This window comes from Manis pentadactyla, chromosome 1 (assembly GCF_030020395.1).
Source record: "Manis pentadactyla isolate mManPen7 chromosome 1, mManPen7.hap1, whole genome shotgun sequence".
In the NCBI taxonomy this organism is placed as follows: domain Eukaryota; kingdom Metazoa; phylum Chordata; class Mammalia; order Pholidota; family Manidae; genus Manis; species Manis pentadactyla.
Window position 1 is genome coordinate 198,463,887 of NC_080019.1, and position 27,346 is coordinate 198,491,232.

At 45.3% G+C, this 27,346-nt stretch overlaps 1 protein-coding gene and 1 long non-coding RNA gene across 6 annotated transcripts in view; one reads left to right on the top strand and one right to left on the bottom strand.

Moving 5' to 3' along the window:
• Positions 1 to 8,308: 8,308 nt before the first annotated feature.
• LOC118925601 (uncharacterized) lies at positions 8,309 to 22,162 on the bottom strand. The gene is made up of 3 exons (XR_005030117.2): positions 21,763 to 22,162; positions 15,737 to 15,903; positions 8,309 to 11,306 (listed from the first exon to the last, which is right to left on the bottom strand). It is a non-coding gene; the product is annotated as an uncharacterized LOC118925601 (long non-coding RNA).
• Positions 22,163 to 22,264: 102 nt separating this feature from the next.
• The window catches only part of CHCHD6 (coiled-coil-helix-coiled-coil-helix domain containing 6), a 275,900-nt gene continuing 270,818 nt past the window's right edge, over positions 22,265 to 27,346 (top strand). For 3 of the 5 annotated variants that reach the window (XM_036911593.2, XM_036911596.2, XM_036911597.2), the window contains exon 1: positions 22,266 to 22,449. In XM_036911593.2, the coding sequence (XP_036767488.2) occupies positions 22,363 to 22,449 (87 nt within the window). In that variant the 5' untranslated portion in view covers positions 22,266 to 22,362. Of the gene's footprint in view, positions 22,450 to 27,346 lie in introns of all 5 variants that reach the window. The other 2 variants (XM_036911595.2, XM_036911594.2) reach the window with 2 other exon arrangements.

A 27,346-nucleotide genomic window follows, 5' to 3' on the forward strand; every position in this document is an offset into this window, starting at 1 on the left:
CTAGTCAGTTGCCTGAGGCAACATTTGCAGAATGAGACTAATAAGAGTTCCTACTTTAATTAGTAGAATTGGTGTGAATTTTAAATAAGTAGATACATGTGGAATGCTTAGGGTAGCATCTGGCATATGGGAAGCACTCAATAAGTTTGTAATTAAAATCTCAGTTGACTTCTCCCAACAGTGCTTTAGAGCAAAGATTATTGTCTCCATCTCACAGGTGAGAAAACTAAGATGAGGGAGAAGACATACTTTCCCAAAGTCACACACATGTAAGGAGAAGAACTTAAAGTTGAATCCTGGTTCATTCACCTCTGTAGCACTTTTTCCAGCATTAACACTGTATTAAGCTTTATTCTTTTTGTGCATTTTGAGGGAGGACAGAGAGTAGAACTGCCTTTACTTATCATCTCTAACTACAAGTTCTTTTTCCTTCTTTTGCATACGGCAAATGCATTTTAAAGCTATGAATTTTCCCCTAAATGCTGCTTTGGTGATATACCACAGGTTTCAGTGTGTTCATTCTTACTGTCATTCATTTCTAAATAGTTTTTAATTTCAGTTTTAATTTCTTAATGCAGCAGTTTTTAGGAGGTGCATTTTAAAGTTCCCAAATGGACAGGTTTTTGTCACTGTTAATTCTACTCTTTGTTGCAAATTTCCAACTTCTCTGATTTCTGGGTTTTGTAATTCATTAAGATTCTCTTTGCAGTTCGACAGCAGTTATTTTTTGCCAATGCTCCTTGCCTATTTGAAAAGAATGTGCATTTTCTGCATGTATGATACAAAATAGGAGCTTGGGATTGTGTAATTCATTTTTTTCTTCTTAATATATCAGTTTGTACAACAGGTATATTAAAAAGCCTCCCAGTATAATTGTGAATTTGTCAATTATTCAATTCATTTGCTCATATAAGTTTTGGACATGTGGTTGGCTCCCGAGGATTTGTCCCACCTCTTCTATATTTTGCCACTTCCAAGTGTTTGGCACATAATGGATACCATACCACAGATGGGCCATGATGGTCTCAGAGACATGAGGAATGCCTTTCCCCTTGCTCCAGTGTATTTCAGAATTTTGTCCATAAGCCAAGTCTAAGCCAACTACTATGTGCCATTCTCCTGTTTGCATGGACTGGTTCAGGCATGATCATATGACCTACGGTGGTCCAGGAAGAGTGTAGTCCAGGATTTCTTAATGTGTGTGTAGTTGAAGGGAGAGCTACCCTCAGCCTAGATGCTAATGAGCCTGGAGATCCAAGAGAGAAAGGAAACATGCAAGAGCTCCTGAGGTCCGGGCTCAGAACCAGAACACCTTTACTTTTGGCACATTCCATTGACCAAAGGAAGCCCAAGGGCCAGTTCAGATTCACGGGGTGGGAAATACAATGTGTGTCTTCATGGGAGGAGCTGCACAGACAAACCACTGAGGATGTGGGTAAAGGAAGGGGTGAAAAATCAGGGCTACTCTTTGCTATCAATCTATCATCGGGAAAGAAAATCAGGATTTTTAAAAGGTAACCAAAAAGTACCTCTGGTTCTAGGTGGGATCTCTTCCCCTCTGTGCCCCACATGAATGAACTGTTCCCAGATCAGAACTCTGGGTGTTCTGTGTAGTTCAGACATTGCTGTGTTTATTTCCCCACCTTGCACACGTAGAGAGGCTTTAGGATGGATCCAGTGTGGCTCTGCTGAGCTGAAGGACACCACCAGAGGGGAATTCAATTCACACCTGGGGCAGAGTATTGAAGGGAGAAACTTGCCTTTCCTCTCCAACGCATGGAGGCAGCAGAGAGTCGGACTGAGGTTCTCAGGGGAAGGAAGAGCTAGCCACCCCCACTTCCCTCCTGGAGGTGATCTTTCCAGAAACCAGCCGTGGAGGTTCTGAAGGTAATGGAAGTGCCTGCTCAGGCGGAAACTTAAAATTATGCAGCTGCTCCCCTGTCTACAAATGGAAACCTTAAGTCACCTGGGAACAGATTTGCCTTATTATTTTCTGAGTTTCCTTAAGTTAAATAAATACAAGGTCAGTCAGCCTTGCCTTTTTTTTTTTTTTTTTTTTTTGAGAAAGGGTATAAATGGCCCCTCGCTTTCTTTGGCTTGGAAATGCCTACCCTTCCAAAGAGTCCTGAATATACAAAAGCAGGGAGGGATGGTAACAATGGTAAGAAACTTGCACGGGGCCACCAGCCTGCTGGGAAAGGGAGCGTGGGACTCTGAGCTAGTCTTTTATTGAAAGCAGACCCTTTCATAGAGACTGGTGCACCTGGCTGACCTTCACCTTCCAGCACCAAACTGGCCCCAGAAGGTAATGCTCTGTGAGAAAAGAGCAGAGTCTGGCTGGTGGCTGGCCTGCCCACACCCTGCCAGCCACAGGGTCCTATGCAGGAATATGGCCCCTCCTGCAACTGTGCAAAGACCTGTTGACTCAGAGCCCAGGGGGAAAATGCTCTCTCTGCACAGCCCTAGGAATTTACTGAACAGTTTGGATGGGAAGGATTCAAGCCTGAGATGCAGAATCCATCAATTAGAGCAAGGGGAGGATTAACGCAGAATGCTGGACAAGAGCTGTGCTGTATGGGAGTGCGGGCTGAGGGCTTGGCATTAGCTCCAGCGCTCAGCCCGGCCTTCTGTGGAGGCCCTCTGTCCCTCTGTCTCCCCAGTTTCTACAGCAAAGGCAGCAATTATTCCTCCGCCACAAGCCCCAAGTCTCTCTGCCTCCCGCACAGCAGAGCCCAAGCCTGGCGTCGCTAGAGGATTCTTGCCTGAGCTCAGGGCGTTCCGAAGCCTGCTCAAGAGCGCATCGCCACGTTGTGCCGGGTAGCTCTGCTGGGATGGATGTGCTCCTGGTGGCCAGCCAGGTGGTCGCTTATACGGCATGCACTTCCGGAACCGGCCACCAGGTGGCAGTGGGCCTTGCGGGAAGCGGGCGCGCAGGTCTCTTTTTCCCACCGCGCTGCTCCGGCGCCGGTGCCTTCCGGGGGGCCCACCGCCCAGCGCCCTTGGGCACGCTGGGAGGGGTCGCCCCTCGCTCCTGACCACTGGCGTCGGCCTCCCCAAGGACCCTATGCAGAGCGTCTCCCTGCTCGGTGACCCCACCTTTCGGCGTCTTGATTCCTTCTTAAACAATAAAGCGAGCCTGTCACGGCCCCCGAGGGAATGGGTAGGAGCATAGAGGGTGACTTGTGTAGGCTGGGGCTAAAAACGCCTGGTGTGGACACAGCTATCAAAAGGAAGAGAAGAGGCACACTCTACTCTTAAGGAATGCCCTGGGCCAGCTACAGAGAGCCCCTCTTCTGGGCAGGAAGGCGTGTTGAGGGTTGTGAAGAGTGAGAAGTTCCGAAGGCGTCTTTGTTAGGAGGGAGCGATAGCAAGGGTGCTGACTGCTTTGCATGTACTGACTTGTTGAAACCCCACAACAGCCCTCTAATTCTCTGAGTTACTTTGATTATCCCATTTTACAGACAAGGAACTGAGGCCCAGAGAAGCTGTGACTTGCTGGAGCCCACATCTTAGTAAGCAGACAAGCAGGGTGCAGAATGGAAGTAGGGAAAGGCTGGGGTGGAGGAGGGGACAGACACTGGAGGGAGACAGTTAAAGTGAGCGGGCCAGGAAGGTGAGGAGAAGAGGGTCTGCTGGGGACAGCATGGAAAAGGCCGCCAGTATGGGATGCCCCTCCCCCAGAGGCCTGGGCAGGCAGACCTCATGCCCTCTGGGAGGCAGGCCCAGGGCCCAGGGCCCTTGCCCTTTGCAGACAGCTTTGGACCACACTCTACTACCAGCCCAGGCTGTTAAATGTTCTCAGTGCACTTACACACACCGCAGTTTGTAATGCTACATTTGTGTGGTTTTCTGATAAATGTCTAGCACTCTTCCCCCAAGACTGATAGCTCCATGCAGGTGGGGGACATGTTGCGTTTTCACCATTGTGTCATCAGCATGGAGTGCACGCTGGTACACGGCTGACACTGAGGAGTGGTAGGATGAAGGGAAACGCAACAGAAAGTTCGATCTTGGGGGGTTTGCACAATCATCTCTTTTGTTTCAGCCCCTGCCTCTCTCTCAGTCTGTGACTCTCCCCCAGAACACAAATGTGTCCTTTCAGCACATAGGAGCTGGAAAGATGCTTAGCGTTTGTAGAAAGTGTTCAGAGGAAAAGAGTGAACAAGGTTGACAATATCTTTGAAGCCACATCCTTTCTGCTGTGGCCTTAGCTGCTTTCCAGCTGTGAACTATCTAAGTGCAGCTGCCCCATTTCACTGGAATGGCTGTCTCCGGGATGCGACTGGGAGGTGCCAGAGCTGGCTGTGTACCTGGGGGGAGAATCACCACGACTCCATCTCCATCTCTGAGTCTCCACTATTTCCCCTCTTCCAGGGACTGGGTAATGGCCTCGTAAAACTAGCCAGCACATTGACCTCCCCAATTTGGTTGCTATTTGCTTTCAGGAATCATTTCACCTGCAAGAATGTACATTATTCCTTAGTCATAGTGGTGATGTCTGCTGGTTAAAGACACAGAGTAATAGATATTGAGGTGCTGCTGGTTTCTGCAGGGTCTAGTATCTAATTTGGGAGACTGGTAATTGATGATTATTAGACTCCTGGTGGTTTTATTTCTCTATTTCTCTTGCAGTATTGTTGTCCTTAAGCTGTGATGCCTGAGAACCTTCTGAGAGGGGGTGTGAGCGTGCTTCTCCTGCCTTTGCTTTTCTTCCTTTTCTAATGGCTACAAGAAACAGTATGTAAATAAAAGCATCCAGCAGGAATGTGTATGTTCTACTGCTTTATGAATCTGACAGATGATAGTAATCAGCAGCCAACCTGTAGAAGAGACAACCTATAAAACAGACCTCAGAGCACCTCTCTTTTGTCAAGTTGTGAGGAAGGAAGACCCCACCAGCCAGGGAGCACAGCTGAATTTCTTAGGTCTGGCAGACAAGATATGTATAACACACACGAGCCTGAAATTCTAAGTTGCAAAGATATCAAGGCAGGGCTTGGAGGGAGTTCTTGAATTTTCTCCGTGTACAAAGTCTGAGAATTTGGGATTATCCTATACTTATCCCAGTCACAGGGAAACAAAAGGCACGAAGCCTGATTCTTGCAAAACGCAGAAGGACGAGGACTTGGGGATCCAAGTGGGATTCCAGGAGCCATCCTGCATTCGTAGGGCTGGAATGGGAGTTTTTACCCTTCCCACCAGGAACCTCTAAGCCAACCCAGCTCATCTGCCCTCAGCCCCACAGCGGCCCGGCGAGGTCAGCCACAAGCACCCGGTACCACTCACAGGACCCCCTGGGGCAGACTTCAGTACCTGCCTGCCATACCCACTGTGTCAACACTGGTCCCTCAGGCTTGGTTTCCCCCTTTCAGTCACCTCTGTGTGTTGGATTGGCCAACCGATCTTCTTTTCTTGGCTCAACCTTTGGCACTTTCAGAGGATTTTCATACTTCCTGGCTTTGTTCTTCACTTCCATCTCCTCTTTCTCCCCTCACAGGGGACATCTCAACCTAGCTTTGACTCCCAAGGACCCATCAGCTAATTCACTAATGAGGCCCACCGAACCAGTCTGCAAAGGACTGGTCAGTCAGTTACCACTTGGAGCAGTGGGAAGAGGTGCCTGAGAGGAGGAAGCAGAAGGCGGGTGGAAGGAAGGAGCTACATAGGACTGGAAACTGCCAGTATTCTCCCCAGGCACAGCCAAAGTGAACACCTCTGATTAATCTCCTTTTCAGCACCAGGGTTGCTAACTGCTCAGCTCTGTCTGCAAACCTGTGAGATGATCTGACAATCTGAGCATGAAGTAATGAGAAAGTCTTTCCCCTGTGTTCTCTGCATAGTAACAACATGAAAGACTCACCAAATTCAATCAATGAGAGACTATATCTGAGGAATCAGATTTAATAGAGAAAGCAGGACAGAAATTTAGAATAAGCATGACAAATGGCTTCAGAGAAATGTGCAAGGACACTGACTTCAAAAAAAAGAATGTTAAAAACTTGATTGCTAAATTAGGAAAAAAAAAAATGAAAGCTCAGTAGGTGGGCTGAAAAATGGAATGTATACAGCTGAAGATCAAACTAGCAATCTAGAAAACCTGAGGAATTATCCCAGAACATGACATAAAAGTACAAAGACATAGAAAGCATGAAATACAAGTTAAGAGACATGGAAGATAAATAGAAAAATTGGAAAAGTTATCAAAAAGAGTTCTAAAAAGAGAGAACAGAGAGAACAGAAATGAGGAAATTTTCTAAGAAATAATAGAGGAAATGCTGTCCAAACTGAGGAAATAAATTCTGAGATTAACAGGGCTCTTCAAGAGAACAACATAATAACAGAGCAATATCTTCAAAGTTCTGAGTGAAAATCACTTGGAATCTACAACTACATACCAAGCGTAACTATTGCAAAACTATATATTCACTGTGAGGACAAAAGAAAGACATTTGGGGGAATGAAAGAAACCAAACATTTAAGACCCACAAATACTCTTTTAAAAAAACCCAACCAGAGAAAACAAGTAGTGATTCTATAGCATCTTACTACGCTGATGGACAGTGACTGTAATGCGGTATGTGGGGGGGACTTGGTGATGGGGGGAGTCTAGTAAACATAATGTTCCTCATGTAATTGTAGATTAATGATAACAACAACAAAAAAAAAAACCCAAACACCAGAAGATGAGCTCTAGCAAGAAGAAAAATGAAGACATGCAAAAGAAATGGAGTACAATAAACAGTGATGATCAAATAAAACAATAAAGACTGCTTTTTAAGAGTGAACAAGTGTTGATTGTTTAAAGTATGGAACATTAAATAGCAATGTGGGTACACTACTTGGAAAGCAGACAGTATCCTCAAGTGCTAAATATATGCACAACCTACGACCGAACAATTCTGTTCCTGGGTGTATATCTAAAAGGAATACACAGATAGCTGTACCAAAAAGATAGATGCTACAGTGCTTATTGAAGTATTTGCAACACCCACAAACTGGAACCACCACAAATGTCCCTCACCACTGGGTAATTTGTGGTGCAGTCACAGAATGGAATGCTAGACAGCGCAAGGACAGCACGACTGCCCCACGCCTCTGTGTGGATGAGTCTCAGAGGCATCATGCCAAGTGAAGGAGGCATCACACAAAGGAATAGACACTATGATTTCAAATACATAAACTTAAGAAAAAGACAAATTGATTTGTGGTGATGGGCGTCGGCATTATGGTTTGCCTATGGAAGGGGAATTGGAAGACACCATGAAGGTTTTTTGAGTACTGATAATGTTCTGTATCTTACTCTGGGTATCGTTTGCAGGGTGTCCTCACCTTGGAAAAGCTCATCAAGCTCTATACTCAAGATTTGGGCACATTACTGTATGTATGTTATACTTGAATGGAAAAAATAATTTAATCATGGGACAAAAATTCTAGGGAAGTAGTAAATGGAGCAGAAGGAGGTAGAACAGTACTGTTTTGACTTCTTGTAAGGGTAACTTGACTACCAATAGTGTTTTCTAAATTCTGCTTTAATAATACATTTTTAAAAGGTGAGAATATTTAGCAAAGGAAATTCAGTTGGTATAACAAAATTTAAGAAAAAAAAGGGAAGAAACAAAAAGGATAATACACAGAAGCAAAAAAAAAAAAAGAACAGTTCTAAAACTGTTACACCACACTAGAAGTGAATGGTTTAAACTCATTAATTAAAAGAAGATTATTCTGGTTCGAAAAAATCCAAACTCTTGCTGTAAGCCCTTTAGATGAAACATATCTTAAAAAAAAACAATCAAGGGAAAATGAAGTTGAAGAAATGGAGATGCTAATAAAACAAAGAAAGATGGTAATATTAAATTCAGATGAAACAGAATTCAAGGTCAAAGCATTTAATAATAAAGGAAAGGGTTACATCATATTGAAAAAACAGAACAATCCACAGGATAACCAATAATCATTTTTTATTGCACCTAAGGTATAGCTTCAAAATACACAGAGCAGAAACCTGACAGAATTACAAGTAGAAAAAACCAGATCTTCAATATCTTGGTGAGCAATCTGGACAAAACTCTCATAGAAATAAGTAAGTAAAAAGAGGATTTGTATAAAACAATGAATGCTCTTGATTTAATCTCTCTCTCTCACACACACACATACATACAACCTTCTGCTCAACAGAGATTATATATTATTCTAACCACAAATGGAATATTCTAAAAAACTGATTAGGTGCAAGGCCATAAAGGAAATCTTAATACATTCCAAAAAGCTGCTATTATTTAGGCCATATTCCCTGTTTGAAATGCAACAACAAATTTTAATAGCTCTTGAATTAGAGGGAAAATAAAAGTATATAATGTCCAAACTATTTAGTCTGAATAATGTTGGTGATTATTCTCTCTGTGATTTATGTCAGAAATACCATACCACAAAATATGTGATTTTCTGCCAAAGTAGTACTCAAAGGAAAAAGCATGGCTTACATGCCTTTATTAGAAAAAAAAGAAAGATTAAAGATAAATGAACTAAACCTTCAACACAAGAAACTATTGACAAACCATTTAAAATTTCCAAAAAAGTAGAATGATGGAATTAACATAAAAGTAGAAATTAATGAGATACAAGTAAAAGCAATGCAGTTAATCAAGAAATGAAATGTTTCAGGAGACAAAAGAGTACAGTTCAGGACAATAAAACTGTATGTCAATCTTCCTCATGAACACAGATGCATAGCTCCTAAAGAAAATACCATATAAAACAGAAACCAGAAGGGCCATGTGGAGGACAGGGTCACCCAGGAGGACCAGTGTCCAATAATCATTCTGCATTTGTTTCAGTCGCAGTGTATTCTCCCCTCTCTGCCTGCCTCCCCTCAGCTGTCCCACCCCCTCTTCCTCCCTCTTTGTCCCTCTCTCTATGATCATGGGTGCCATCTATCTACTTTTCATCTTTTCTAGATGTATCTCTTTTGAATATGTTTATAAGTCTTCTCACCTTTCTCCTCTAATCTTTTTTCCTTAGTTTTACATTTCTTTGTGTCTTTCTTTGTCTCTAGATGTTTCTGTGAAAGTGTCTTTCTTTCCACTTTTGTTTTTATCTTTGTTCCTTTAATTGGTAAAAATCTTGAAAATAAGTAGATGTTATGATTTTATTAATGTGTCCTTTGTTGTTAACTTTAAATTAGACCACTTTTAGAGTATGATCTTGTAAAATTAATTGATGGAGTTTTTATTTTTTTTTAATGAGTTATTTCAACTCAGCAGTATATTAAAAGACATCTCAGAGATACAAGTGTGTTCAACTTTAGAAAAAAACTCTACCAATTTAAATCACTGCTTTATTAGAGTATAAGAAAAACCACATAATTATTTTCATAGAGAACAAAACTCTTTTGAAAATATTCAACATACATACTTTTATGATTAAGAAAACAAAGCTTCTAGCAAATTAGTTTCTTTCTTAATTTGATAAAGGACATTGGAACTCCACAGTAATAATTATACTTGATAATAAAATAAAAAGAAACAGTATTCCCATTATTGCATCATTCAGCCTTTTTATTGGAGATTCTAGCCAAAGCTATGATATATTAACAGTGGAAAAAAGGGACAAAACTGAAATTACTTGCAGACTATCCATTCATCCACCTAGAAAATTCTCAAGAGAATCAATTGACAAACAAATAAGAGAATTTAGCAGTATAGCCAGATATATGGTCAGCACAGAAAAATCAATAGCTTAATTACATGCTTGCAAACACCAATAAGAAAGTGAAATGAAAATGCTCTCATTCTTAAAAGCAACAAATTCCCAAATATCTAGAAAGAAATCTAATAAAATGTCTAAGAACTATACAAAAAGGCTACTAAGCTTTACTGAATAGCCTTCAATAAGAGTTAGATATATGGGTTCTCCCATAAATGATCTATAATTCAATGGGACCCCAGTCAAAATCTCAGTAAGACTGTTCATGGTATCTGACAAGATGCTTCTTTTCCCTGGAAGGGAAATTTCTTGAGGTAGACAAAAAATTTGAAAAAGAAAAATAACGAGGGATAACTTCCCTTGTGAGATATCCAACTATTTTAAAGGTCATAGCAATTAAATCAGCAGGGAATTCCTATAGAAATAGCCAAAGAATAGAGGAACAAATCTAGAAACATATTATGTACATATGGAAAAACAGTTTATCATAAAGTTGGCTTCTTAAATTCAGTGGCAAAACAATGAAATAGTCAATAAATGACAAGATGGGGGCTATTGGCTATCTATATAAAAAATTCTATATAGCATACTCCCACAGCATAATAAAAAATAAATTACAAATGGTTTCAAAAGGTAAGGATAAAAAAAAAACAGTTCCTTACAATCTTAGTAGGATATACTTCCTTACTAATACATAAAATCTACAGGCCTAAAAAGGGCATGAATTAGAAATATAACTAACCAAAATATTTAAAACTTGTTTGTCCAAAAATAACATACAGTTAAAAGACAAATGATAGACTGGAAGAAAATGGTTAAAGCAACTGAAAATGCAGACATATAATATCCAGTACATATAAAGAGCTCCCACAAATCAATAAAAAAAGGATCAAAAACGAAACAAACAAGGTGGGCAAAGTATATGAAAAAGTAATTCACAGATAAAAGAAATATCAAAGATGAACAGATGTAAGGATGCTTAACTTTGGATGTAATATTCAGGAAATTATAATTAAAATTAAAATTAAAACAAAATTTTTGTTCTCTATCACCCTGGCAACATTAAATCGTTACAGCCCATGTTGGCCAAGGTGTGGGGAAATACATTCTCAGACATTAGTGGCAAGTAGGAGCGTTGGTAAGTGCAGCTCGTGGTCTCCATGGTTTGAACCCGAGCAGCTCTACTTCCAGGAATCTATTCTTCAGAAGCACAAAGACACAAATACAGGATAGCTCATGGTAGTCATATGATCCATCAGGAGTGTTGGGAGGAAGGTCTAGGGGGTGGAAAGCTGCCACCAGGTTCGAATCTGCCTCCCTGGACAAGTGTGAAATCAGGCCGTAGCCCCTGCATCACTGGAGTGTGGGGTCCCTCCACACCGACTCCAAGCGGCTGTCCCTCCTGGCCTGGCCCCACCACTATAGCTGTGTGCTATGAGCAGGGTCCCTCCTGACCAGGGTCGTCATCCCTGAAGTGGGAACAATAAGAGCAATCCTTGCTGTATCAGACCGCGGGTACAGCAGACAACATCAAACACTCCCCGTCTTCTTGCCATCTCCTCAGGGACTCGGGAAGTGGTCTCTCTGACCAGGCAGCATGCTCCCTGGAGATCAGCCATATGAGAGGACAGTCAGCCAGCTGAGCCTGCATCCTCATTGGAAACATGGAAGAAAACCACGCTTGTGCTTCCTGTCCTGTGTCACTACTATTAAGACAACCACAGCTGCCATCAGGAATGTGGGAAGAGGTCCACCCTCACTTGTGCTTAAAGTCCACCCAGAAAACATTGGATAACCTCCAACTCCTCAACCCAGCTCACGGGCCTTTCTTACACCCCACATCTCCTAGCCCTTCCCCATGCTCGGCCTGGCATGTCCCCTCTCCACCTTCTGGAGGCCATTGCTCCCAGGACTCTTCCTCATGCTCCCTGGGACCCCAGGGCCTCTGGGCAGCAGCACCACTGCAGCGTCACCACCCACATGATACTGTGTCTGCAAGTCACCCTGTCACTCAGCAAGCATTCATCATTCCTACTGTGTTCCAGGCTCTGATACGTGTTGGATATGGATTTTAACTTCAGGAGTCCATAGTCACATTTCGGGGGACAGACACAGATGCAAACAAGCACAAAATTATACCAGCCAACATGGGGAGAGGAGTTTTGGGGGGCCTGTCTTGTCTCTACTTGAAAGGCAAACACAGGTTTCTTCTTAGAAGTTATTTTGTTTAGCATGGCTAGGAAGGGGTGGTAGAAATTATGGGAGGGAGGGTAAAGCTCCCCAAGCCACACTCTGGTGTGGCCTCTGGTCTATTCAAGTGATGGACTTGAATACACAGAAGGTGACCCTTTCCATGCCCCTCACTCCGGTCATCCTGCAGTTGCTCAGAGCTCCTGGGGAATCCACTGCTGGCCCCTACCTTCCCCTACTAATAGATGCAAAAGGCTGGAAAACCATTTTGCAAAGTAGGCAATCCGGATTACCAGTGAGCTCTCTAAGGAATCGTATCACTTTGTAGCTCTTATTACAGCATAATGTGATTTCCTTAAAGTTTGCATGTGCATTTTAATGAATTCATAAAACTTGAAGTGTAAGAGTCCCACGGTGGGGAGGGGGTGTGGCTCTGTGACTTTGCATTCGAGCTGCATGGGATGGAAAGAATTAGGTGTGGGGCTGGGAGTTGGGGCAGCTCCTTCCGGGCTGGGTGCTGGGACAGTTTCTTTCAGGACAAGGCAGGGTGCCGGGGCTCACAGGCTGCCAAGCCTCCCCAGCCAGTAACCCCTCTTCCTTCCCCCATGGGCCTCAGGCCCTGATGGCATGCTCAGGTGGGCCATAACCAGGCTGCTTCATCCCAGCCTCTAAGAACCAAACCCAAGAACCAGGTAGGCCACAGTCCAAGGGGCGCACCAGGGCCAGGTGGCACCCAAGAGAGGACTCCATCTTCTAAGATGTTTAGGCCAGAGTTCAAATCCTGTCTCTGCCTCCTTCCAGCTGTGTGATGTCAGGCAAGTCATCCCTTATCTGAGCCTCAGTTGGCAAGTTTTTTGGGAAGATGAATAGCATAATAATAATACTGATAATTGAGTGTTTCGTCTTTGCCAGCTGTTCTAGGTCCATCACGTGTATTAACTCATGCTGTCCCACACCAAGCCTCCAGGCAGGTCCTGTGCTTATCCCTGTTTTACAGATGGGGAAACTGAGGCACAGAGAGGAGAAGTAACATGTAGATCACACAGGTAGCACAGCTGGGATTGAAATGCACGTCTTTACTCTGAACCATTAGTTTTCTTGCCCAAGCATGGAGCAACTCACACAGAGTAGGGGAGCCCATGTTCATTCATCCATCATTCATGCAAGGATTTCTTGAGTACCTACTCTCTACCAGGCACTGTGCTAGGTGCCAGGAATTCAGTGATGAATGAAGCAGATGCAGTCTGCCTTCCCCAAAGCTTCTATCTTAGGAACTGTGTGTATGTACTGAGGGTGGTATGGGTTGGAGATCAACCATAAACAAATAAATAAGCAACAAAGAACCAGAAAGTGACCTTTTTATCAGGAGGGAAGAAAACAAAGACAGTAATGTGAGGCGGGAAGAGGTGGCTGACTGGGGGGTGACATCTGAGCTGAGACCTGGGTGATGAGGAGCAGCTCTCCGGAAGAGCGGGAGGGGGCACTCCTGGCTGGGGGAGCAGCAGAGGCAGGTCCAGGTCGGCCAGGTCCCTGAGAACTCTGTGGCTCTGGTCTAGGGCCTGCAGCCTGCCCAGCCCAGCCCGTCCACCCTGCCCGGCCGCTGTGAGCTGTGGCAGGGCTCCAGGCCGCTCTGGAGGCTGACTCCGTGGGGGCTGGCCTGGCTGTGGCCACGTGTGCCGCGACCTGCTCCGTGTGCTGGAGCTCCTTAGGGCTCCAAGTCGACACCTCCTGGGAGCAGGGCCAGAAACTGGCTGAAACAGACCAGGAAGGTCTGGGCCTGCCTTTTAGATTATGGTGGGGTGTGTCTGTGTGTGTGTGAATGTGTGTGTGTGAAGGGAGACTAATTCAAGAGGAAATGGGAACCAGGGCTGAACAGGCTCTGCTCTGAGAGCCCTCACTGCGAGTGCTGTGGCCCACTTGGCTTTGTTGAGCCACCTTCCCTCTCTTCCCACTGACATTTCATCCCCATTGCCTACCTCCCCCACTCCCAGCCAGGTCAGCCCAGGAGAACTGTGACGAGGGTGCCCTTCTTGCTGGGGTGCAGACAGTCCTGGCCTTAGGGAGCCCTCTCCTGCCTGCTCCCAGGTATTCTGCACACTAGGCAGCCACTCGCATGGGTGAACAGTTAGAGTGAGGGCAGAAGCTGAAGCAAGAGCTCAGAGAAGCAGAGAAGGAAAGTGGGACCAGAGAAGCTGATCCTGACTTTCTGCTTGAGCCACTTCACACCTTTCAGCTTATTCATTCCACCTACAGGGCTTGTTTTGCACCGAGAACTTCCTGGGTTTCTGGAGACCTGGTGGGGACCTGACCACAGGCCTGGGAACAATGGATGGAGCAGCTTCATTGTCTGGGTTTGTGTGTGCGCTCGCATGCGCGTGCGCACACGCACACACACACACACATACGCATGTGCACGCTCATTCACAGTGACGTGACACACAATACGCCCCATGGAGGGAGTCTGTGTGCACTGCACACGCAGCAGTCAAGTGACAGTCCATCATGGCAAGAGACAGATGGCTGCTCAAATGGGGTATTTGTAGAGGCCTTGATGGGGGTGCCATTTACCGAGGTGTGGGCGAGGCTGGTTTTGTCCCACAGTGCGTCAGGCCCAGGGAACCATCCCCCCCAGCCGGAATCAGCCGTGGTCACCCTGCCCTCTTTGCCAGGGCCTGGTCTAGCATGGGGAGTGATCACGACTGGCCAATGTCCATCCACAAGAAGCCTGTGGTGGTTTCTGGGAAAGATTCCCTTTGTGCATCCGCCTTCTTCCAGGAGGGCTGACCGGCTGGCAGATGTGGGCAGATGCCGCACGCAGAGCTGAGGCTGACATCTGGACACCACGAGGTGGGATATCACCAATATGCTGAGCAGGAAGATGGGGCAAGCCTTGATCCTTGGTGGACCCAGACTTTTACCACTAAGCCCCCACCTGGAGAAGCACCTGCTTCTTGTAGGCAGGCAGACTTTGAAGAGAGAAGAGGAGAGAGCCCCCAAGAGAGAAGAGATGCCAGATGCCTACTTGAAATTCTACCCATCATAGAAGGGCCAAGGGTGTCACACTAATGGATGCTCCTCCTTGTGGAAACACAAGGCTGGAGAAAAGAGGTTCTGCTGACCATGAATGTCTTTGAGGGACCAGGCAGTGAGGAGTGGGGTGCAGATCTCCCACAAATTCAGGTAGCAGTGAAGATCAAGTGGTGCTCTCTGCATTTTGACCAGGTTATGTTTTAGGGATGCCTCAGCAAAAAACCATTTCCAGGGCTACTCCAAAGATAGCCTCCACTCTGGGGTCAGAAAGAACTTCCCAAGCGCAGCTTAGACCAGATCCCTCCCAGCTCCACATCACGAGCTCTCCACTGCCCACCACCTCGGGGGTCAAACTACTTACGTGGCCTTCAAGGCCTCCATCCTCATGATCAACCAAACTTTCTGCTTTTCCCCATCCCATCCCATCCTTCTAGAACTCTGGGCCCTGTCACATCCTTCCCTAGGTATACCATACGGCAACCACTCTCTAAGAGAAGGGTCTTTAACAATGGTCCAAAGATGGACCTGGGGGAGGTCCACCTAGTTTGCTTACAGCCAGACCCAAATACTTTTACCTAGTTCAATTCAAAAGCTTTGAGGACCGAGGGGAACCTTTTATTGAAGATACCTAGAGATGGAAGAGGGAATTCCATTCCACACGACAGAACAGAATCTACTCATCTGCTGCCTTAAACCATAACCTCTTTCCCCATTTCCTCTTCCTACAGGGTTTTCTGCCTTCTCTCCTCCTTTTACTGCAAACCCTCCTCTGCTTCAGCCCATCTGGCTTTGCCCCTGCCCCACCTTTACTTACCTCCCAAAGCCTGCCTGGCTCACAGCCTGCTGAATGGAAACCTCCACGGCTAGCCTGAACGGTCCTGACGGTACAAATGCCCCCAAATCCAGCCGCTTCTCTTCATTCAGGTCTTCAGGGGGTGGGTATGTGGGGCTCCAGTCATGTTTGTCCTACAGATGAGGAGCCTAAGGTTAAGAACGGAGAAGAGTCACCAAAAGCCAGGAGATGCTCCCCGCAGGGAGCAGGGAACACTGCCCCGCACTTACTCCACCTGGTGGCCCCTGAGGCGGTGGGCCCACCAGCTCTCATGAGCGCCTCCAGCAGGCCTGCATGGGGGCATCCTTTCCTCCATCTCCCTTCTCACCAGGCCTCCCTTCCTTACCAGTGGTTTCCAAACTTCAGCCCAGGGCACAGTGAAATGAGAAAAGTAAGCACAAGCGAAGAGCAGCAAAACCAATTTGCCTTCAAAGGTATACACACACCAGCATCGCTGAGTGACCACTTTAGCACCCGGGAAACACAATCCCAAGGGCAAGATCCACGGAACTTGGTTACTGAACAGCAGAACGTATGGGTATGCTGTTATCCTGCATCTGTCCACAAGATGGATTTTGACTTGATGTGTAATTTCAGCATCTGGAACTTCTGAGTTATTATCAGTATATATTTCTTATACGGACCTTCTCAGAAAACAATAAGGGATCAATGAGTTGTTCATTCATCAGTTGCATGTGATGCTGCCTAGACAGCACTTTCCTCTTTCCTTCCACTCACAGAAGACAGCACCTCGCAGCCCTCATAGCTGGGTGGGGCCATGTACCTGAATGGCCAGTGGAATGTGAGTGGACATGAGGGGTCCCTGAGGCAGAGAAAAGCTGGGGTTTCATTTTCTAGTCTCCAAGGCCCTGTCCTGCCCTACTGAGTTGACTGAGGAAGTGATACGGTCTAACATGGAACAGTTAAAGCATGCGGGAGTCGCTGGGAGTCAGGATCGCTGAGTCCTAACCACTTACATTTTGCTTGAGTGGGAAATATAACATTATTATTTGGGGTTAATCCCCCAGAATATTTCAAACTTTTATTGAGGCATAATTTACATACCATAAAATGACTAGATATTATGTGTACAGCTTGATGAGTATTGATAAGTGTGTGTGTCATGTGGCAACTACCCCAAGTTTTATTTTCCTGTTGACTTCCATCTCCCCAGATGACAACATTTTATAGTTTTCAGGGTACAAGTCTTATACTTCTTTGGTTAAGTTTATTTTAGTGCATTAAATACATCTAAGTGCATTCATTTTGATGCTATTGTTAAGTGGAATTGTTTTCTTGATTTTACTTTTGGCTTGTTCATTGTGAGTGTGCACAGATAGAACTGATTTTTGTATATTAGTCCACATCCTGCAATCTTGCTGAACTTCCTTATTAGCTCTGTTTAGCGTGTGGGTGTGTGGGAGGAACTTAGGATTTTCTATATACAAGATCATGTTATTTCCAAATAGATTGTTTTACTTCTTTTCCAAAATGGATGTCTTTTATCTCATTTTTTGCTCAATATCCTTGGGTAGAACCTCCAGTGCAATGTTGAATAGAAGTGGAGAAAGCAGACATCCTTATCTTTTTCCTAATCTTATGGGGAAAGCTTCCTTTTGGCTTTTAAAGACAATTCTTTTAAAAATATTAGTTTTTTTACTTCCCTACTGTACCAGCCCTTCTCTTCCTCTTGTCTCCTTCTGGAGAATTCAATTTAAGAGAAGCCACCTTACACAATGCTCTCCCCAACCCACACTCCAAACTGGTTGTCAAAATGTCATTTCAACTTTTTTTTTGAAGTATCATGGATACACAATCTTATATTGGTTTCAAGTATACAACACAGTGGTTCAACATATTATTAAGTCCTCACCCCCACTAGTGCAGTCACTATCTGTCAACATAGGAAGATGTTAAAGAACACTGGTTATGTTCTCCATGCTGTACTACCATCCCTGGAACCAACTTACACAAAATGTTATTTCCAACACAGAAATCTTTTGATAATAGCTTCTCCTGAATGAGATCACTAAGTGCCGAGCCCTGGGCAAGCACTCCACATAATGTCAACACCACTTATCTCTGCAGAAAACTGGGATGCAAAGTTATCCAATAATTTGCTCAGGGCCAAAGGTCTAGAAAGAGGCAGAGCTCAGCTGTGTACCCATCTCACATCACCACATCTCACGGCTCTCTTCAGCCCTGTGCTGTTCTCCAGGTACCACAATGCTCAAGAAACTCCTTGGCCAGAGCTAGGTCGCATGGTTACTTCCAGCTGCAAGGGACAAGGGAGACGAGGGAGGGAAGTATTTTTTTCCCCAAATGCAGAATTTTATTTTGTTTCCCTCCTATTTATAATCCTGAACATTTTCAAAACCACAGAAACAGTGAAAGAATCATATAATGGACTCCAATATATATTTCACCTAGATTCACCTACTAATACTTTTTTCTGAACCGTTTGAGTGTGAGCTGCACTATGACACTATGAAACTCCACACCCAAAGAGCAGCTGCCAAGAAGAAGAAAATTAATATAAATGCAACAGTACCACTTAGGACACTATTCCATAACTAAAACTTTCCCAATTGGCCCAAGCATATTTTCACAGTTTTATTGTTCTTTTTGCTGTTGTCATTTTAATCCAGGATCTAATCAGGAATCATTGCTGCATGTCATTGTTACACTTCATCTCTTGGCTACCTTTTTTGATTCTGTTTTGTTTTTCATGATATTGACCTTTTGGAGGAGCCCAGGACAGCTGTTTTCTAGGATGTTTCACATTCTGAATTTGTCTGGTATTTTCTTATTATTAGATTCAGGTCACCTTCAGGTTCACACATTTTTGACAATATGCTGCAGGAGATGTACGTGTTCCTTACCAGATCACACCAGGAGGGACATCACATCAGGTTGCCCTACTCTTTGTGATGCTAAATTTGGCCATTTGGTTAAGGCAGTGACTTCTAGGACTTGTCACTGCAATACATTTTTCTTTTGTAATTATTAAGAAATGTGTGGAAATGTTGAGGTTACATGAATGTCATGTTCCCCAACCACCTTTCACCCAGTGGCTTTAGTATGTATAGATTTTTGCCAGATTCACTTAATTCACTGAGAGTTACAAATGGTAATTTTTAAATCTTATATTGATTTGGTGAAAAATTTTGTAAAGAAGTTTTCCCTTTTGTTTCCATCTCCCACCCCTGTCTTTCTCTCTCTTTTACAACAGGGACTATTGGATTTTAAAAAATCAAATGTGTTGTAAACTCAAATTATCAAATTGTTATAATCCTCAAACTCTCCCAACTTTGGCTAGCAGGAGCTGAAAAGGCAGATTTTTCTAAATAGGCACACAGTTTCTGTCTTGCCTAAGGGTTTCATCCCTGGGCAAGCTCACTATGGATTCAGTGAGACCGAGGAATGACAATGGAACATTCTTGGGTTTATACCCGGCTTTATTCTCCTGGCTGTGGGTGGAGCTCTGGAATCATGTGTGCATCCAGCAGTCTGCAGATCCGTAACCCACCTCCATCTCTGCCTCCACCCAGAGTGCTGGGCAGAGCTCTTTATATAGTGACTCAGTCTATAATAGCTTATTGCCTAGGGTGTGGAAGCCATAGCCTAGCAGCAGGCCAAGTACATCGTCAAGTAGTTTAGAGTCAGGTGAGGATCCTGGCCATAGGAACTCCCATTTTGCCCATAGTTGCACTAAAGGAAATTAGGGTTATGTTGTGGATAAAGAAAGTGAAGGGTCCTATGGCCAGGATCCTCACCTGAAACTAAACTACTTGATGATGTAATTGGCCTACTGACAGGCTACTGGTCCCACACCCATAGGCAATAAGCTATTATCGACTGAGTCACTATATAAAGAGCTCTGCCTAGTGCTCTGGGTGGAGGAGGATTACGGACCTGCAGACTGCTGGATGCAGAGGTAATTCTAATGCTTCATCTATCACTGGGAGAACAAGCTGGGTAATAAATCCTTTCATTCCAAGAATGTTCCATTGTCATTCCTGTCTCACTCAAACCACAGTAAACTTTCAGCCTGGGGCTGAAACCCATTGGCAAGACAGTTGTAAAGGAGCAGTGAATGGGTGCTGGGCAGCATCTGCATCTAGTGCATCTGTCACAACATGTACATCCCTAAAGCCTCAGTTTCCTGGGCTTCAGAGTGGAATAATAATGCTGTTAGGATGATTTCTGGGACTGAATAAATTGGTCAAGGGTTAACTGCATTACAAGATTGTCTTGCCAATGGGTTTCTGCCCTGGGCAAGTTCACTATGGATTCAGTGTGACCAAAGAAGTTGACAGCAAAAAATTCTTTGGGGTGAAAGGGTTTATTACCTGGCTTGTTCTCTGGCAGCAGATTGAGCACTAGCGTCTCTACCTCCGCCCAGAGCACTGGGCCAAGCTCTCTATATAGCGCAGTAATAGCTTATTGCCTAAAGGTGTGGAAGCGGCAGCCTAGCAACAGGCCAGTTACATTATCGGGTGGTTTAAGTTCAGTGAGGATCCTGGCCATAGGAACCCCAACTTCCCCACAAAGACCGAGTGCCTGTGTCATGGAGCCTGGCACAAAGGCAGTCCCCAAGAAATAGGAATTTCCCTTCCTCTCCTTTCCTCTGTATTCCTATGCCACAGCTTTATTCAAATCCTCATCCTACTTGGCAGTTATAATGTCACATTATCTTCAACTGTTTGTACCTTGTTTTTCTTGTATGTGACGTTGGGACACAGAACTTGTGGGTGGTCACAAGGCTCAGCTATTCTGCTGTTAAGTCCGGTGGAATTCCAATTCTTTCTCAGGATTTTGCATGTGATGGGGGGGAGGGAAGACCACATACAGTCTTATGGTCACCTGTGGCTCTAATTCTTGTTCTGTTGAATCAACCCAGTGTGTTAATTATTTCACCATCTACCCAAAAATGAAATCCATCCCCTTTCTCAATTTTTACAACCCCTTCCACAGTCAGAAGATGTCTGGGTATTTGGGAGACCTTGAAAAATATGTGGATCATGTAGTGGATGCTGAAAGTTCCCCATGCAGATTCTTTTAGAGGTCAGTGACGCCATCCCCCAGCTGCTGTGGGTGTGGGCTGTTGACAGCTCACAGATGGGTTCACTGGGGAATTGTTCTGGGCTGCTATGGATAAAGTGAAGGTTCCTGTGGCCAAGATTCTCACCTGGCCCTAGTTGGCTTGCTCACTACACAAGTGTGGGCAATAAGTCGCTCTTGACTCCATATAAAGAGCTCTGCCCAGTGCTCTGGGCAATGTGGTGGCATGGCTGAAAGGCTGTAGGAGAGCAGAGATGAGACTGCAGTGGTGGCAGCACCAAGGACAGAGACTAAGACAGCTACAGGGGCAGAGAGGCCCAGAGGCAGAGACCAGCTTGCTGCACACAGACTTGCTCTGAGTGGATGGGATTCTAGTGATTGACCTGCCACCATGGGAATAAAGCTGGGTATAAACCCTTTCACCCCAAGAACGTTCCATTGTAATTTTTCTGTCTCAATGAAGCCATAGTGAACTTGCCTGGGGCTGAACCCATTGACAAGACAGCTGCCAAAGATTGACTGATGGGGGCGGATAGAAGACCAGTCCCTTGCCTCATAATGGGATTAATTCTGGATGTAATTTGTGCTGTAACTTCCCGACCTGGCATCTGCTGGGATCAGGCAGAAGCCAGTCTCCAGTTAAAACCACATCTTTACTTAACTTTTCCCCCACCTTATCCTGTTCTCTCATTTCCTTTCCCCTCCTGCATCAGAATCTTACTCAGGCTCTGCTGATAGGAAAGAGCTGGAAAACACAAGGGCTGGAGGGTGATTTACAAATTAAAGTATTTTGAATGAAACTAGCAGATACCCTTGTTCATAAAAAGCCTCTGGCCACCCCACCTCTGAGAGACTGCTCAGGCCTGTCAAATCAAAAGAGGCACCTTCCCATTAATTCCTCTCATGGCATCATGATATTGCAGTTTTCCATTTGTGGCACTTACCACAGTAGTGAATGCGTTTATTTACGTGCTTGCTTGTTTGCCCTTTTGTATCTTCTTCAGTTATATCTAACCCTCACGAAGGTAGGGCTTGTCTTGGTCGTATTCCCTGAAGCTTAGCAAGGGCCTCTCAGTACGAGTTTGCTGAATGAACTGAAGTTTGTCTCCACATGCTTGGCTCAGTTCCCCAGGGGGACAGACTTCTGGTCTTAGAACATTGTCCTTGGCTCTGCTTCAAGGTGATCTCCCCAAAGCGAGCGCTGGCCGTGTCTCCCCTCTCTTCGGCCTGCAGTTTTCACCTCTCTGCCCCACCCTGCAGCTGTGGGACTCCAGCTCTCCTTCCGCGGCTCAGGCGCCACGCCCCCCACGCTGCCTGGCTACAGAAGGGCAGCGGGGCCGGCAAGACTACAGTTCCCACAATGTCATGCGGACCGATACCACGTGACTGTCTGAGCCTCCAGTAGCGACCAATAGGACGTGGTTTTGTTGGCTTGTGGTCGGCACGTCCCGGGAAGCGTTGTGCGCTCAGAGCGCCACAGCCTGGCGTCTGTCTGGTTGCTCTGGAGCCGGCTGGCGTGGCCGCCTGCTGGCTCGCTTCCTGGTATGGGGAGCACTGAGAGCCGCGAGGGCAGCAGGGTGTCCTTCGGAACGGATGAGGAGGAGCGGGTCCGGGTGCTGCAGGGCATCCGGGTGAGCGGGCCGTCGGCGGGCGCGACGAACGAGCGCGGCCTGGGCCGGGGCGGGCATGGAGAGCGCGGGCCGGCCTGAGGGCGGTTCTGGCTGGAGAGCCCGCGGGCGCCCTCTCTCGTTGTGCCCTTCCAAATCCCTGTGGCGAGCGTCTCCCTCCGCCGTATACACGAGGGACGGCAGGCCCCTGGAGACTCCCGGGGCCCCCGGTTCAGAGAGTGGCCGCCTTCGGTCTTTACTACTTCCTTGGTGCCGGGGAGAAAGAGTGGAGAGCGGGGGAAGTCAGGGAGGCCATGTTCCAGCTCCGGTTGACCTAACAGCCCTGAATTTGCTGCCCCGCATCCCGAGTGCACGCGTCGTGTTACCTATACGTGAGATGCTTCCAGTCCTGGACCAAGTGCAACAGCCTCTTAACCGGGGCTCTTCTCAACGCCTCAGCCAAAGGGGCGTTTTAAAAGTTATTAATCAGGCCATATACCCTCTCCCTTGCTTAAAACCTTCCGATGGCCTAGTGCATTTAAGATGAAGAGGAACCGCCTTACTTTGCTTTACAAAGCTGTGCTGCTGACTTCTCTGATCACATCTCATGCCAGTTCCCACACCTTCCACCCCACTGTTCACTAACCCTGGGACCTACTCATCCTTGCGAGTGTCTGCTTGGATCTGCACTTGCTGTTTCTACTCCTCCAGCTTATCTTATACCTGGCCCTTATCATTCTTGTTATAGTTCAAATATCATCTGAATATCCTACCCTTGTCACTTAATCTAAGGTAGTTTCCACCCCCCACTGTCACACATTTATTTTATTTTTTTCATAGTTTTCATCCATTTGAAGCTTCTATTGATAATTTACTTGTTTATTGTGTTTCCCACTACTGTGTAAGTTCCTTGAGGCTAAGGCTCTTGACTGATTTGAGACTATCCCCAGAACCTAGGAGAATAATATAGGCAACTCATATTTGAATGCTTAGTGGGAGCTATGAATTGTGCTGAATCTTTACAGGCATCCTCTCATTTAATTTTCCATAGCCCTAAGAGAGGTAGAATTCTGTTTGCCCATTTTATAGATTAAGGACAACCGAAGCCCTGGGAAATGAAGTAACTTATCTAAGATCACCTAGGTAACAAGTGGGAGAGCTGGGACTGAAGGAGGCCAATCCCAAGGCCTGTTTATTGAATGTCACACTCCTATACCTGTCTGGCACATAGTGGCAGATAGCTGTTGAGTGATTAAAGTCTGAACCCAGTGAAACAGGGACCAAGGTTAACTGGAATGCACAGAGCTGGGTATAGTTTAATTAGGAGGTGGCTCAGAAAAAGACATCAGGAGGTCTGACTCATGCGTGGGCAAATGCTTGTTAGCTGTGTGACCTTGGGTGATAACTTATCTTTTGAGTCTCAATCACCACATTTTTTTTTTTTTTTAATGGATGGAGGGTGGGATAATCCTAAGTGCAGCCCAGGATAAGAGGAAGGTGTGTGGATGTGTTTAGAGAAAGGATGATATTTTGTGGGGGCCTCTGTTCTTAGTCTAGTCTAGTATTAAGCACATTTGGTACTTGCTGGGTGTTTTTTAGTCTTGACCTGGCTTGTAACAAAGACAGAATGGGGAGGGGATGGCTCATGTTGGAAGGCTGAGTGGAATTTAGAAAGATGCCCCTGGCTCTGTTTGGGTGGTCTCCTAATGTGTCACCTTATATCCTGCTTTTGGGAATGTTGGCAAGTTCAGTCGAGTCAGGCAAGGTTTAGGGGAGTTCCTTTGAAGGTGACTTCCTCTAAATTGATAGAGGAGCATCTTTTCTGGGTATTGTATCAGGCAGGCACATTGTATTTCTAGTTCTCTTAACAATTCTGCAAAATATAAATAAGCTTTAAAGACGGAGAATTGGGCTTAGAGAAGTTAAGGAATTTGTCCAAGGTGTTACCTGAATAACTTCTGGGACTCAAGATGAGCTTTTTCAGGTGCCAGGAATAGCCTTGTTCTCACTACTCCAAGTGCTCTGACGTCTGTGATACGCGAGGCAGCATGAAAATTCTGTGACAAAGCGTCTCCCTGCCCTGGCAGGGTGCTGGTGCCTCACTGAGTTCTACCAGAGACTGTTTTGGATGAACCAAATATGCAGTTAGTTTTATAGAAGGTAGATGGCAAAGAAGACTGGTCTGGCTCAGCTCCTTCAGAGCAGTTGAGTATTCTTAAAGACTACTTGTATGTAATCCTCAGGGCCTGGGCCTGGAAAGTGCTCTAGTTCCCTTAAAATTAAACGCTAGTGTCTTCCTAGCTTGCACACTTTTTTGCATATATTTACATATCAAGTTCAAGCCCTGGTTCCATGAAAGGTAAAAGAAATTAAATTAATGCAAAATGCTGCAATTATATTCAACTCCAGTTTTCAAAGCAAGCATACGTGAAATACATAAAGATTTCCTTTCAACCGGTATGTTTAACCTCATCTTCCAATAAGAGAAGGTACACACATTGTACAAATATCCTGGATATGTCTGCTTTTCTTCTCTGCCCCATGAAAGCAGCTGTCCACTGTGGTTGCTTGTCCACATCCAGACCCCTCACGGCCCTGCAGGCTTTTTCCTTCCAACTACTTGGCTCCCCACTGCTGAGTCACTTTCCAAGGCTTCCACTTCAGTGGCATCCCCAGGCTCATTATCCCCTGCAAGGCTACCTCACCTTTACCTTTGTTCCTGTGAGGTAAGTCTGGACCCTGCTGAGGGGAAGACAAGCTTGCAGCAAAACACAAGCAACAGTCCCCAAATGTGCCAGGGCCAGAGAAGCCGTGTACCTGAGCACTACCTGTAGCTGCCGTTTATCCATCATGGCAAGTGACTGCTGCGAATGGGTGACTTGCCAGGCACTGGGCTTGGCCCTGCAGAGGCAGTAAGGGACAAAGCACAAGGTGTCTGTCCCCATGGAGACTCAACCCAGTAAGGGAACAGACCAAAGGAAAGGAAAAGAGGCAAAAGAATAAAAAGGAACTGCAAGTGCTATGTCAGAAACACAAAGGGTGCCAAGAGTAATGGGCCTACCTGTTCCAGATGGGAAGGCCGGCCCCTGCTGCTCGGAGAGCCTGTGGTGAGGAGAGTGCGTGCATTCACTCTGGGCAGAGTGTTTTACAAGACTATCTCATACTTCCGTGCTGACCCTGTGAGATGCCGTTGCATCTGTCTCCTCCGAGGAAGCCAGTTCAAGGTGTTACTCAAGGTTGCAGCAAGTTAGCGGTAGAGCTGGAAGCTCAGACCCCAGTTCCTTAGCCCATGTACTTGGCAGCCACACAGGGCCTAGGATGTGGGAGAAAGTTGGCCAGGTGCTGAGGCTGGACCGGCGGTGGGCCCAGAGTGCCAGGCAGGGCTGTTCACATGTTACCCTGGAGGCAGCATGCTGTTCTCTAATCTGTAGTAGAGCTATGGAAAGTTTTTATGGGATGATGGTGATTTTCCTTTTCTTTTTTAAAAACTTTATTGAGATGTATTTTATATATAAAATTCCCTCATTTCAATGGTTTTTAGCAAATTTACAGAGTTGAGCGACTGTCATCACCAAATTTCAGAATATCTATAAGACCTAAAAAGGTCCCTTGTGCCTATTTGCAGTCACTCCCCACTCCCACTTCCAGCCCCAGGTAACCACTAATTCTTCTGCTTCTATAAATTTGCCTTTTCTGGATGTTTCTTACGAATGCACTCACACATCTCTTATGTCTGTCTCCTTTCATGTACCATGTTTTTCGTGTTGGTTCATTGATACTGTGGCATGTGTCAGTAGTTTGTTCCTTTTGATTGCTGAAGAGCATCTCATTGTACAGATATACAGCATTTGGTTTATCTGGTCACCAGTTGATGGACATTGGACTTGTTTCCAGTTCTTGACTATTATGAATAATGCTGCTCTGAACATTTGTGTACAAATTTTTTTTGTGGACTTATTCATTTCTCTTGGATAGACAGCTACGAGTAGAATTGCAGGGCCATTCTGTTTATGAATTTGGTGAGTTGATAGGTTTAACTTTTTAAGAAACTGTTACACTGCTTTCTAAGGTGGATATAGTGTTTTACACTCCCACCAGTAATATATGAGGGTTCCAGTTTTTCCATGTCCTCACCAACACTTGTTTGTTCTTTTGATTATAGCAGTTTGAGTGGGTGTGAAATAGTATCTCACTGTGGTTTGAATTTGCATTTTCCAATAGCTATAGTCACATTGACTGTCTTTCAGTCTGCTTATTTGCCATCCATATATTTTTTTTGGTGAGATGTATATTCGGATCTCTTGTCCACTTTTAATAGTATTGTTTATCTTTATTTTTGAGCTATAAGCTTTTTTTAATACTGGATACAAGCCCTTGATCATAATTGTGGTGTATCTTAGAAATCTTTGCGTAATCCAACATAATGGAAATTTTCTTCTGTTTCTCCTTAAAGTTTTGCAATTTTGGCTTTTGTCTATAAGTCTGTTGTGTGATCACATGTCTGGCCGCATGACGGAGTGGGCGAGTTGCAATAGGAAAGGACCGAGCCCAGAGGGAAGACCCAGAGATGCTGTATGAAATATGAGGGTTGATTGGTACTTGTGTACAGAGAGTCCAGGAGTGGCTGGCTGGATGAGGCTGAGCACTGCTGTCATAGACAGGGAAGGAACTGCTTGTATGGGGTGAGGAGACAGAGACAACATGTGTGCCCTGGAGAAGGGGACAGAGACTGTGTGCGTGCCAAAGAGGATACTCAGTCTATGTCAGTACTACGAGTTACGCTAGAAGGAATCATTCACGTGTAACTAGCATCTCAAGGAGTGAAACCTTCAACAGAGGGGTCTACAGTGCAATAAGACATGTTCATCAGTAAGGTGGGCCTGGATTTGGTCAGCCCCAGGCCATCAAATACTAGCATACC